The following is a 13,580-nucleotide window of genomic DNA, read 5'->3' as shown; positions in this document are numbered from 1 at the left end:
ATTTCCGGTAGCCGTTTTTCCTTTCCTTTCCTTTATAAGGCGACATTTAAAAAAAAAAAAAATGCAATTCTTTTTTGTCTTTAGCATTATTGATCAAATGATATAAAATATGACCCATATACAGTGTGTACTTTGACCATAACCTGAATGAGACTGCTCAGCTCTCATCTCAATCATGCTTGATAAATAAGTCACTTTCATTTAAAAATATCACAGCATTTCTTTTCTTTTTTTCCCCATTTGCCCACAACAAGGCTATTTTTAACCTGAACTGGCCAAAGAGAGTGACGACACATGCTTGCGGGAGGGGGACGATGTGACATGAACACAGACAGAACGAGCCAAAGACAAGGAAAGTATATAACACTGCAAAGTGAATAATTCAGCATGTAATCTTACAGTGAAGAGGAGGGAGGTGGGTGGTCGTACTTTTGCCTGCCTTACTAACAGACTGACTGACCGGAATTTTGGGAAGTTTAAATATGTGGCGCAGTTCGAGGTCAAAGGTCCAAAGACTTTGCAGCGTCCCAGAAGATCAAATGATCCATACCCATCTTCCATTTGCATGTTTATCTGGTTCTGTGCTTGGATGTATCGTATATCTACTGCAGGGATGTATGGTCAAGGGAAGCAGGTGTCTCCCCTGCATCATGATAAAATATGAACAAATAAGGAATGAAGGTCCGATATTTTATTTCCCATAGAGTAACTCTCTAACATGGAATTAGTATGAATGTGTCCATTTTCATTTAAAAAAAAATCTACTTCCCTTCGACTCAGTTTTGTCTCTGCTTTGTCCATACTTGGCTAAGACCGCCCCTTTTCCTCTGATTGGTTGCCTCCATGTAGAAGACCCACTTGTGAAAGCACACGTGTTTGTTATGTTGACAGCGCTGTCTCGGGGACAGAGAGGTAGGCGGATATCTTTGGTAGTGACGTAGAAATGCTTGAGAAATTCGAATCACCTGATTTCAGAAGAACGTCGGGAACTCTGGAATGCGTGGATAATTTTAATTCATATTTCACATGTTTACTGAGGCTCCATAGAGACTATATTACATCCCAAATAATAGAAAAATTTGGTTTGGTAAAATGTGGGACCTTTAAATAAATTCGTTTTCAATTTTAGTTCTCTGTTCTGTGATGTATATTGATTTTCTTTTTGCATCAAATCATGATTCCCGAGGGCCATATTCTCCCATATGCCATCCCTGCTCCAGTGTGTTCCACTAACATGTGTATGTGTTCACTGTGATGGGTTAAATGCAGAGAACAAATTTCGTGTGCATGCATGCATGTTCATGACAATAAAAGATGATTCTTCTTCTTCTTCTGGCTAAGAATTAAGCAGGTTTCCTCTTGCGCTTCCTCTCACCTTCAAGAGGCTTTGGTAAGTCTAGCGCCCCGGGAAGATGGAACATCATATTGCACATTTTGATCCAATCGTGTGCTCTGAGCCCGGCGGCCGACTCGGCACGCTGACGGACACCTGGTCCATCGCCGACTGCTCAAAGGCCATAATGTGTCCATACAATGTTGCGCCGATCGACGGTCGAACGTCAACATATCATGCCATATTAATTAATTCATTTTCATGCACATGCTGCGAGCGATGGCGCGGTTTTGTGTTAGATATGGAATAATTCTGTTTATAATTGATCTATGTCATCGTTATTTAAGTAATGCGCCTCCATGTGCGGCCCTATTATGGTTGCTGGGCAACGCTGATAAACAGCTGTCTCACTCGCATTCTTAATGATGGCCTTAAAAACGTGTTCACTCATAAACACAGTATTATGATTCAGTTACATATATTGAACAATATGTAATATAGAGATTAGAGAACACACAAACACATGCCCCTGTTAGACCTGCATGTGCGTGGGAATGCGAGTGTAAAGGATTGTTTGTTGGGACTATTCCTAGGGGTACCCTGCCTCTCCCCCAAAGTCAACTGGGAAAGGCTCCAGCTCACCCTAAAGATGAAAAGCGGTCTAGAAAATAGCTGGATAGAAACCTTACCTTACAATATATTAAATATATTTACCCCAATGGACTGGCTAAAATTAGTGAATTCACCTAAAATCTGGTTATTTGAATACTTTTTTTTTTTTTTTTTTGGTAAAAGATAAAAGTTACCAACCATCAATTTTGCAAATTCTCCATAAATTTCCATGAAAGTTTTCCAGCTTTAAAAATTCACAGGATTTGGCATCACAAGCTTTCAGAATTTCTCCAATATACTGTATGGCTTTTGGAAATCTGAACAGTGTCAATATGCTCGTGAAGAAACCCTGAACTCTGAAAAATGTAGCTTCAAGCTCTTGAAAAACCCCAAACTAAACATAATTTGACAACTTTTGTGCAAAATAAACCGTTATCCACATCGGTCACTCACTCTTCATCCTGCAGCTGCTCCTCATCCTCTTGGTTTTGTGACTGGTTGCGTATCGGTGCCAGGCCCTCGGTCTTGGTGTTGTAATTGTGAAAGCAGACGTTGAGTTTCTCATCAAACTCGTTGACCAGGTCCTCCATAGACTTGAAACTCATCATCTCGGAAAAGTTCTCCAGCTCAGAGAAGTCCTCTCGGGTGATGGAGGCCAGCGGGACGGTGGTGGAGGTGTAAGAGGAGTGGTTGAGTGCTGGGTGGTCAAACTCATCCGTACGGCAAGGCCGGAGGTCCTCAAACTCTTCATCCAAACACACAAGAGGGGCTTCCATGGTTTCCCCGAGTGGGTCAGTCTCTGAGCCCTGCAAAAGAAAAGGTGTTGAGATTCAGTCCTGTTCAAATGTCTTGGACTATGACTAGCTTTGTTGTTTTTGTTACCCTTTTTATTGTAAAATGCTAACTAGCAGGACTGAGGGTCTTTGATTGGCTGGTGACTAGTCCAGGGTGTACACCACCTCTCACTCAAAGTCAGCTGGGATAGGCTCCAGCTCAACCGTGACCCAAATGTTGATAAGTGGTATAGAAAATGCATGGATTGAAGGACTGAAAGGTGGCACAGTGGCCAAATAGTGGTGAGACACTTGAAAAACAGTTAGACTGTTAGAGTTAATTTGGTAATTTCATGGACCAGCGCAGCCGGTCCATGAAATTACCAACTCCAGGTCTAACCGGCCTCCGCGCAGAGTTACGCCACACGCCATGCCAGAGTTACGCAGGCTCCGAAAATACGGCCCGCAGTACGATTATTGTAGCTTTGCTAGAAGAAATCTAAGGTTGGCCGAAGGTTTGGCACGGTACTGTATGTTTAGAGTAGCTCTAATAAAATGTGTGTCAGATGTTTGCATGTGTGACTGCTCATCTCACTTTAGCTACGGCTGACATAGACTTAAATTTCAGTCAGCAGATGAGGGTTAATCTTAAATTGTTAAGAGTCGGGTGGGCCGAGTAATTCAAAGTTGTTGTGGACACTATCTTTCACCAGCTGTCCTATTTTTATTTCTATTTTTACTGCTGTTCAGTGATACCTAAATGAAGTTTCTTTATGTGTCAACGTCTCTAGCTAGCATTCAATGTCCTATGTTTCAACTAACCTTAATCTAAATTTGCATACAGAATCAAAATTGATTGAGCAGAATTCCAAATGCAAAGCAACAATTAAGAGTACATTTAGGGTTATTTATTTTTGTTTTCGCTTTCATGTGTCACAACACAAAAAAAACATACCATAATTGTGTCAGCTGTCCCCAGCTGCTCAATTGACCAATATGCCACAAGGATTTAACTGATGTCTCCTAAATCATGTCTTTCCAAAACTAATGAGGAATGGCACAGTGTTGTCTAGACAAAGCGGTAATGGAAGTGGATGTACCAGAAGGGGGCCATGTCCCAAAGGGAGTCCAATTAATTGGCTTTAGTGCTAAACCACAGATGATGAAGTACCTTCACTTAAATTTAAACTGATGAGAGTCTGCAACATAAATGTATTTTGTCAAAATACATATGCGATAAAAAGGATATTTTAAATGATATCACACATATAGAACTAGTAAATGGCACACTGATGTTGTACATGTTAATATTCATATCCGCCTTATCCATTTCTTAAATCCTCATCAGTTATCTTTCCAGGGGAAATCAATTGTAACTTAAATGCTATACTTCACACTTTTTTTTTTTTTTCAACGTAGGTGCCCATGCCTGACATCAACTCCGATAGAAAAAATGTAAATACAATTCTTACAATGCTAAAATCATTACAATTTGGACATTTTGACATTTTTGATACAAATAAGTACATTTTCCCACACACAACTCATTATTCAATTAAAATTTGCTGACACAGATCTGTTTAAGAACATATGAATTAAATTGTTGCACCCTGAGTCAGGCTGTAAGTAAAGGCAGTGAAAGTTGAGAGGGAGTGTTTTTCTTCCTTGAGTACAAACAAGTCATCGAGAAAACCAAGCTTCCTTATCCCACCATTGAGCAGTCACCATTAAGTCACCAGCAGGATCTTTTTCCCTCATTGAACAACTCTCCGGCATCTGTCCCCTTTCTGTACACATATTTCAGCTATTAATCTGGCAACCAATAAATGTAAACGATCACTGAGGGGCATGTTCTCCCGTATGCTTTGTCAGAAAAGGCACGCAGATCGGTACTTTTTTGACTGCGCCCATTCTGCCGTCCATTTATTCATTTGCGTACCTTCTCGTCATTTTAAGCACTGTGGGTGGAGTAATCCTGAAGTGTGGGCATTCCTTCTCATATCTGGCCGAGCGTGCATTCTGCCGAAGACTTAAGCCTGTTTCCTCATCTGCACACTTTCTCTTCAAACAAGCTGCATGGCGGCTTGGAGTTTGTCTGAAAACGGCACTCGCAACAGCTGCAGTCATCTTAATGGCGCAGTGGTGTGTTAGATTTTGAATCATTTCATTTTAATTTGATCTATGTCGTCGTCGGTCAGGAAATCTATTTATGCGCCTTGCCCTGCAACAGCATGTATGTCGCTAGTATGGTTGCCGGGCAACCCTGATCAAGAGCTGGCTCACTCCCATTCCTATTGATGGCCCGATTGCTAGCCTTCCCAACATGCATTCACTCATAAGCACAATATTCTGATTAAATTACAAGCCCAATTCCAATGAAGTTGGGACGTTGTGTGAACCATAAATAAAAACAGAATACAATGATTTGCAAATCATGTTCAACCTATATTTAATTGAATACACTACAAAGACAAGATATGTAATGTTCAAACTGATAAACTTTATTATTTTTAGGAAATAATCATTAACTTGGAATTTTATGGCAACAACACGTTCCAAAAAAAGCTGGGACAGGTGGCAAAAAAGTTGAGGAATCCTCATCAAACACCTGTTTGGAACATCCCAAAGATGAACAGGCTAATTGGGAACAGGTGGGTGCCATGATTGAGTATGAAAGGAGCTTCCCTGAATTGCTCAGTCATTCACAAGCAAAGATGGGGCAAGGTTCACCTCTTTGTAAACAAGTCCGTGAGAAAAATACTCGACAATGTTCCTCAATGTAAAATTGCAAGAAATTTAGGGATTTCATCATCTACGGTCCATAATATCATCAAAAGGTTCAGATAATCTAGAGAAATCACTGCATGTAAGCGCCAAGGCCGAAAACCAACATTGATCCCCGTGACCTTCGATCCCTCAGGCGGCACTGCATCAGAAACCGACATCAATGTGTCAAGGATATCACCACATGGGCTCAGGAACACTTCAGAAAACCAATGTCAGTAAATACACTTCGGTGCTACATCCGTAAGCGCAACTTGAAACGCTACTATGCAACGCAAAAGCCATTTATCAACAATACCCGCCGGCTTCTCTTGGCCCGAGCTCATCTAAGATGGACTGATGCAAAGTGGAAAAGTGTTCTGTGGTCCAATGAGTCCACATTTCAAATTGTTTTTGGAAATTGTGGACGTTGTGTTCTCCAGGCCAGAGGAAAAGAACCATCCGGACTGTTATGGACGCAAAGTTCAAAAGCCAGCATCTGTGATGGTATGGGGTTGTGTTAGTGCCAATAGCATGGGTAACTTCTTCTGTGAAGGCACCATTAATGCTGAAAGGTACATACAGGTTTTGGTGAAACATATGCTGCCATCCAAGCAACATCTTTTTCATGGACGCCCCTGCTTATTTCAGCAAGACAATGCCAAACCACATTCTGCACGTGTTACAACAGCATGGCTTCGTAGTAAAAGAGTGTGGGTACTAGACTGGCCTGCCTGCAGTCCAGACCTGTCTCCCATTGAAAATGTGTGGCGCATTATGAAGCGTAAAATACGACAACGGAGACCCCGGACTGTTGAACAGCTGAAGCTGTACATCAAGCAAGAATGGGAAAGAATTCCACCTACAAAGCTTCAACACTTAGTGTCCTCAGTTCCCAAACGTTTATTGAATGTTGTTAAAAGAAAAGGTGATGTAACACAGTGGTAAACATGACCCTGTCCCAGCTTTCTTGGAACCTGTTGCAGCCATAAAATTCTAAGTTAATGATTATTTGCTAAAAACAATAAAGTTTATCAGTTTGAACATTAAATATCTTGTCTTTGTAGTGTATTCAATTAAATATAGGTTGAACTTGATTTTTTCTATTTTTTTTTTTAATCAGTTTATTTGAAAGGGGACAATGCAATTTCATAAAACACATGAAATACACATGGTTAAAAAAGCCAGAATTAGCCAGAAAGCTAGTTTTCATCTGTAGTCCCCTGGCCATGATGTAAAAAAGCAGTAAAATACATCTACAAGACAATATAATACAGGATACATAATCAAAGACTTACTATACTATTAAGAGAGAATAAAACCACAAATCATTTGATCATAACAAAAAAAAAAAACCATCATAACATACTTGTCTTTTAGTGTTGGCAGCTATAGGTGTTAACTAGCCACATTTTCAGTTTTTTTGTGAAGGCCTTGTATGTTGTAAACAGTTTAACCTCCTCAGGTACTGAGTTCCACTCACCAGCGCTCCTCACTGACCAGGCTGACTTACTGAAAGTGCTCCTGTGCAGAGGAATGAGACAGTCACCTCTGACAGAGCCTCGAATGACACGCTCAGAGCTCTTTCTTTGGCTGATGAACTCAGCCAGAGGAGCTGGAGCCAAATCATGCAGTACTTTAGAAATCAAATTTAAATCTGCAAATATGTGAAGACTGTCCCAGTTTAAAATACTGTATTTTTTTAAAAATTGCAGTGATGATAGTGCCTTGGTTTTTTATCCATCACTTTAATTACTTGTTTGTACAAAACTTCCAATGGTTTTTTTGCATTCTGACCAGCCCAGGACCAACTGGTTATGCAATAGTTAAAGTGACTAAGAATCATTGAATATAAGTAAATTTTTGCGGCTTCAGTTGACATTTCATTTCGAATTGCATGAAAATTTGCAAGGTTTAATTTGATATTTTACACAATTTGTCAATATGGGCTTTAAAGGAAAGCTGTGAATCTATTATTAACCCAAGATATTTGTATTGGCTGACAATTTGCATTTTTTCTAAATTAACAAGTATGTTGGGGTCAGGTGATACTCTATTTGTTTTAGTGAAATACATGCCTACAGTTTTAGAAACGTTTAGCTGTAGACAGCACTCCTGCAACCAAGTTGTGATACAGGACATTTAGCAGCAACAGTATCTTTGGAGCGACCATGAACAAAGAAAACTGTGTCGTCTGCATACATTACGCACTCTGCTTCAGAACAAACAGTGGGAAAATCGTTGATATAAAGACTACATAAAAGGGGGCCTAATATTGATCCCTGAGGGACTCCAGAGGTAAGCCTAAGAGACTGATCTGCAGTTGTTAACTGATACAGATTGTGTTCGGTCATGCAGATATGATTCAATCCAGCTCGCAGCTTTGCGAGAGAAGTTACATTTTGAGAGCTTGGTAAGAAGAACAGAGTGATTTACTGTATCGAAAGCTTTCCTGAGGTCCAAGAACACCGCTCCTACAACTCCACCCTTGTCGAGAGATGATTTTATTTTCTCAATGAAGAGGCATGTAGCCATTTCAGCGGAATGCTTGGATCTGAAACCAAACTGCATGGCGTGGAGAGAGGGGGAGCTGCTGTTTAAATAATGGACAATCTGCTCTGACACCCATTTTTCTGCAACTTTGGAAATGGCCGGAAGAATGTTTATAGGTCGGTAGTTATTCAGAGAAGTTGAGTCACCGGATTTAAAGACAGGGGTAACAATAGCAGATTTCCAGGCCTTTGGAAAGTGACCAGATGAAATTGAAAGATTAATGATTGAGGCAATAGGAGTAGCAAGAGTTGAACCTAGATCTTTGAGCATGTTCGTGTCCATTCCAAAAACATCCTTTGCCTTAGATGGTTTGAGTGAATGAATTAAATCAATAACTTTGGTCTCAGTAATATTTGTAATAGTAAAGAACTGCGTTGCAGACAATGCAGGGTATTCCTTCCTTTGTTTTACTGCAAACTTAGAAGAGATTTCTGACACAGATTCAATGAAGTAGTTGTTAAAAGCATCAGCCATCACTTGAGGTTCCGTCAGGATGTTTCAATTTAATTTAATTTGCATTAGTTTTGTTTTGTTATTTTGTGTACCACCTAATAGTTTTTTAATATAATTCCAGGTTATTTTTGAATTTCCCTTTGCACTATTCAAAGCAGTAATGAAAAAGTCAGCTTTAGATTTTCTTATTTCTTTCACTACCCTATTTCTCAGTGAAATAAAGTGGTGTCTATTGTATCCTGATTTGACCGACAACTTCAAGGAATGATCGCGTTCTTTCATCAGTTTCAGAATAAATGTGTTTAACCAAGGAAGGCCATTCTTTCTAGCTTTTAGTTTAATTATCCGTGTAAATTGTATAATAATTTCTTGTATTTTGTTGGCAAATTTAGAACAATCCTCATCTAAATTTTTACCAGCGAGTAATACATCCCAGTTTACTTCTTGGATAGAATCTTGGAAATTTTGTTGTTCATGTTTTGATTCAGTGGTGGCCAAGGGTTTGAAGCGCTTATTATTTACTTTTCTTGTGACCATTATAAGATTGTGATCAGACAATCCTGTGAGCATATTGTATGGCTTCAAGATCCTTTCTGGCGTATTAGTAAAAGCTAGATCAATCTGAGTTCGGGTGGAGTTTGTAATTCTCATGGGGCCATTAATTACAAGAGTCATATCCATATCATCCATAACCCTTTTCAATTTTTTCCTAACTTTGTTAACTTCCCAATTAACATTTAGGTCACCCATTATTATAACCTCTTTTGCAAGATTGAGTTGTTTCAGTAAAATTTCCAGCTTTTCATAAAAAGCTGCATTTGATGAGGGAGGCCTATAAATAACTACAAGAATAAAAGACATTTTCTGTGACAAAGAAAGTTAGTCCAAGAAATTCTAATGCATTCTCATCTGTAACATGTATTTCATTACAATTAAAAGTGTCCTTGGCATAAATCATAACATCTCCTCCCTTAGAACCCTGTCTGTCGTTTCTAAACATTTTATAACCAGGTACAGATAGTATTGCTGAGGGCGAAGATTCATGGAGCCATGTCTCAGATAGGCAGAGGAAGTCAATATTTGAGTCAGTGAGAAGGTGATTGACCTGATCACTTTTTGTTAAAATGCTTCATATATTTAAGTGTGCACAAACAATGCCTTTTGGTTTACGTGTTGAGTCCCATATTAATTTAGAGTTATTAACGGTTTGGAACACCCTGCATTTCCGGTGCTTTAGTATTGCGGGGTTTGACAGCCCCCTGTTTCTTTTATTGGCAATGTTTGCATATAGCTTTACGCTGCCAGCTTCCGCATCAGCCAGCAGTGGAGGAGGCCCAGCCGGCAGAGGTGGAGTCCCAGCCGGCAGAGGTGGTGGCCCAGCCGGCAGAGGTGGAGGCCCAGCCGGCAGAGGTGGAGGCCCAGCCGGCAGTGGTAGAAGTCCAGCCGGCAGTGGTAGAAGCCCAACTAGCAGTGTTGTTGGCCCAACTAGCAGTGGTGTTGGCCCAAGTAGCAGTGGTGTTGGCCCAACTAGCAGTAGTAGAGGCCCAGCTAGCAGAGGTGGAGGCCCAGCCGGTAGAGGTGGAGGCCTAGCTAGCAATGATGTTAGCTGATCTAGCATTGGTGTTAGCCCGGCTGCTCGAGGTAAAGGCCCAGTTGGCAGTGATGTTGGACCAGGTAGCAGAGGTGGAGGCCCAGCTAGCACTGGGCCGGGGTTTAGTTCAACATCACCAGCCAAAAGAAGTATCAGCAAGAGATTAAAAACACCCAGGAGTGGTTTGCCTGTGACAGCCTGTTCCTGCTCACCTGGGGGTGGCCTAGCATGGCCATAGTCCAGTACCCTTGGGAATAGCATGTGCTGACTCCCTCTGGCTGGATACAAGGTTAGAGTGTCCCTTTTTCTTGGACATGTTGAATTTTGCAGAAGATAGAGGGTTATCCAAACAGCAAAGGAATACGTTGATAGCATAATCCATGGTCCTATTTGATCTTTGGATTACTTTTTAAGCAAACGCACAGGACCTGCCAAACAGTGTGGCTGCACCCCGGCAGCCATCTTGATCTTGATTGCAAATCATTGTAATCTGTTTTTATTTATGTTTAACACAACGTCCCAACTTCATTGGAATTGGGATTGTACATTTATTGTACAGTATTCATTTATTAGAGAATACAAAAAACATGTTCCTTCTAAATAGTCTGATAGACGAGTGGTACTTACATCTCACTGGCGACACCTAATTTCCGGATCTGCTGTGGGGGTTAATTTCACATTTAAAGCGTCAACATATTTTCCAAATGGATTTCTAGGGCTATCACGTCTCAGGGAAACTCCACTTGCCAGTTTGAAGCCTCCCTGAAACTTCAATGAGTCACGCCTCATAGGCGGCTGTGCACGTATTCGCCCAGTATGCACGGGTGTGTGTCAGAAGAAAAAAGAAAAAAAAAACGCATGAACGGGAAGAATATAGCCCTTACAGAATGCTTTTCCAATGATTTCACTCACCCATTAAGAATATGTTGCCATATGTTGCCATAAAAACTGGGGGTCCGATATCTTGCTCAAGGGTACTTGAAAAAGGGCAACATTTCTGTAAAATGTTTATAAAATTGTTCAAGACTTTGGGAGTTTATCTAGGAGTTCGGAATAAATACAGTGCCATGAAAAAGTATTTTCCCCTTCTCAATTTTTTACTTATTTTTTTCTTTTGTATAGTTTTCCATCTTTAAAGTTTAAGATCACCAAACAAATGCAAAGATGAGACAACGATAACCCAAGTAAACATAATATGCAGTTTTTAAATGGTGATTTTTATCTTTCAAGGGAAAAAAAAACATATTCAAAGCTACCTGGCCCAGTGTGGAAAAAGTAATTGCCCGCTCAATCTATTAACTGGTTGGGCCACCCTTTGCAGCAATAACTGAAATCAAGTGTTTTATATAACTGGCAATGAGTCTTCCACAACTCTCTGGTGATATTTTGGCCCACTCTCCCTTGCAGAATTGTGTAATTTGGCAAAACTGGAGGGTTTTTGAACATTAATGACCTTTTTAAGGTCATGTATTTTAATCAGATTCAAGTCCAGACTTTGACTTGGCCACTCCAAAACCTTCATTTTATTTTTCTTAAGCCATTCAGAAGTTGACTTGCTTGTGTGTTTTGGATCATTGTGCTACTGCAGAACCCATGAGCACTTCAGCTTGAGGTCACGAACTGATGGCTGAACATTCTCCTTGAAGGTTTTCTGGTAAAGAGCAGAATTCATGGTTCCATCAATGACAGCAAGTCATCCAGGTCCTGAATTAACGAAGCAGCCCACTCAGACCGTCACACTACCACTAAGTTTGGCTGTTGGTATGATGCTCTTTTTCAGAAATGCTGTGTTAAAATTGACTTCAAATGTAACGAGACACATGCCTTCCAAGAAGACATTCACCACTTCCATGTTTTCTTCATTTGTGTACAATGGCTCTCACAGTGATTTTAGAGACTGATAGATGTCAGTCACTTTATTTCTCATCTGTTCTTGAATTTCTTTGGATCGTGGCATTTTGCTTCAGCTTTTTGAGGTCTTTTGGCCCGACTTCATTTTGTCAGACAAGTTCTATTTAAGTGATTTCTTGACTGAACAGGTCTGGAGGTAATCAGGCTTGTGTGTGGTCAGTGAAAATAAACTCAGGTTTTCAAAATAATGTGATTAGCCACAGTGAGTTCATGATTTAATAAGGGGGCAATTACTTTTCCACACAGGGCCAAGGTAGCTTTATTCTTTTTCCCCCCCCAAAATAAAATCGCCATTTAAAATCTGCATTTTACGTTTACTCAGGTTATCTTTGTCTAATATTTACATTCGTTTGATGATCTTAAACAAAAAAAAAAGTGAATTTGGGAAGGGTGACAATACTTTTTCACGACACTGTACATGTATATGGAAATTTATGAGAATTAATTTCATAGATGAGGATTACTTACTCAGTTGCATTCAATGAACAAAGAAAAACAATCATGTTGAATACCTTGTATTATTAGTGTCACTGTTGATTCTTCATTTTTAGATCAAATATACTGGATGTAGTGACTGAAATGCAATTGTGTGGCATCAATGCTATTTATTGCTGTAGCAGATTATTAAGAAATTATATGTGATGGAGGAATGCACAGTGCATGCAGGTGTGGCCTTAATAGCTCTACAATATCACAGTATGTGAGCTGTAAGCGTTTGTGTGGAACTGAGGGATCCAAAGTGCAAGGTAGAAATTCAACAGAGGTTGAATAAGTTTTGGTTGTTTTAACCAAGATTATGATACACAATGTTTTTGTTTTCTTCCCCCAAAAATTTCAGTTCCCATATAATTCTGGAAATGAATGTTGTCAACTATAATGTTGGGACTGGGAGGAAACTGGAATCAATCTACAGGTTGAGAGGCAACCACTTTACCACCTGAGCCAATGGATTGGGTAAGAGAGGAGGAATAGTTTTCATCAATCATTTAATCTTTTAAAAAATTCCTTTAAGACTACAAAACTAAAAACTGTCAAAATAATTGCAGTTTCCCTTTCCCATAGCCCCTTTCCAGTCATATTCATGCCATTCTGTCCCCTGCCAGGTCAATTTTATAATGCTAAATCAAACTGTTTATAAAACAGGATATGATTCACATGTCTGAGATTCATACCTTTGGTGCGTGCCTAGAATGCGTGTCAGCAGTTTTCTACCGAGCCTTTACAGAGAGAATCTGATCTGATCCACGGTGATGGAAAGCGTCAATTATAGTTCAGTTTACGATGAGAGGGACCGTTGGATTTATCTTAGCCACCACTTTTACAGATTGTGTTTCAACTGAAATGACAGCTCCAGTTTTGCTTTAATGATCACAATGTATACATTTAATGGTTAGCTGTTAACACATATCAAGGACCTTTTTGAAAAATATTACATTGAAAACACTGGTCAAATCATTCAGATGTTTTCACATAATATACAGCACATACCTACTTATACAAACATTTAAATTGGATTCCACTTTGAATAGATATTCAGATGGGGGTGTAACTTAGAACGAGTAATGGATGACAAGCAAGTGTATATCATTAG

At 39.8% G+C, this 13,580-nt stretch overlaps 1 protein-coding gene across 2 annotated transcripts in view; it reads right to left on the bottom strand.

Moving 5' to 3' along the window:
* fez1 (fasciculation and elongation protein zeta 1 (zygin I)) overlaps nt 1-13,580 on the bottom strand; it is a 68,128-nt gene that overhangs the window by 54,071 nt on the left and 477 nt on the right. For both annotated transcript variants that reach the window (XM_061751044.1, XM_061751045.1), the window contains exon 2: nt 2,399-2,751. In XM_061751044.1, coding sequence (XP_061607028.1) covers nt 2,399-2,721 — 323 coding nt within the window. In that variant the 5' untranslated portion in view covers nt 2,722-2,751. The remainder of the gene's footprint in view (nt 1-2,398; nt 2,752-13,580) is intronic.

The sequence above is a fragment of the Phyllopteryx taeniolatus genome, chromosome 17 (assembly GCF_024500385.1).
Source record: "Phyllopteryx taeniolatus isolate TA_2022b chromosome 17, UOR_Ptae_1.2, whole genome shotgun sequence".
Classification (NCBI taxonomy): Eukaryota; Metazoa; Chordata; class Actinopteri; order Syngnathiformes; family Syngnathidae; genus Phyllopteryx; species Phyllopteryx taeniolatus.
Note: the sequence above shows the minus strand (reverse complement) of the source record. Positions and strands in the feature narration are given on the sequence as shown.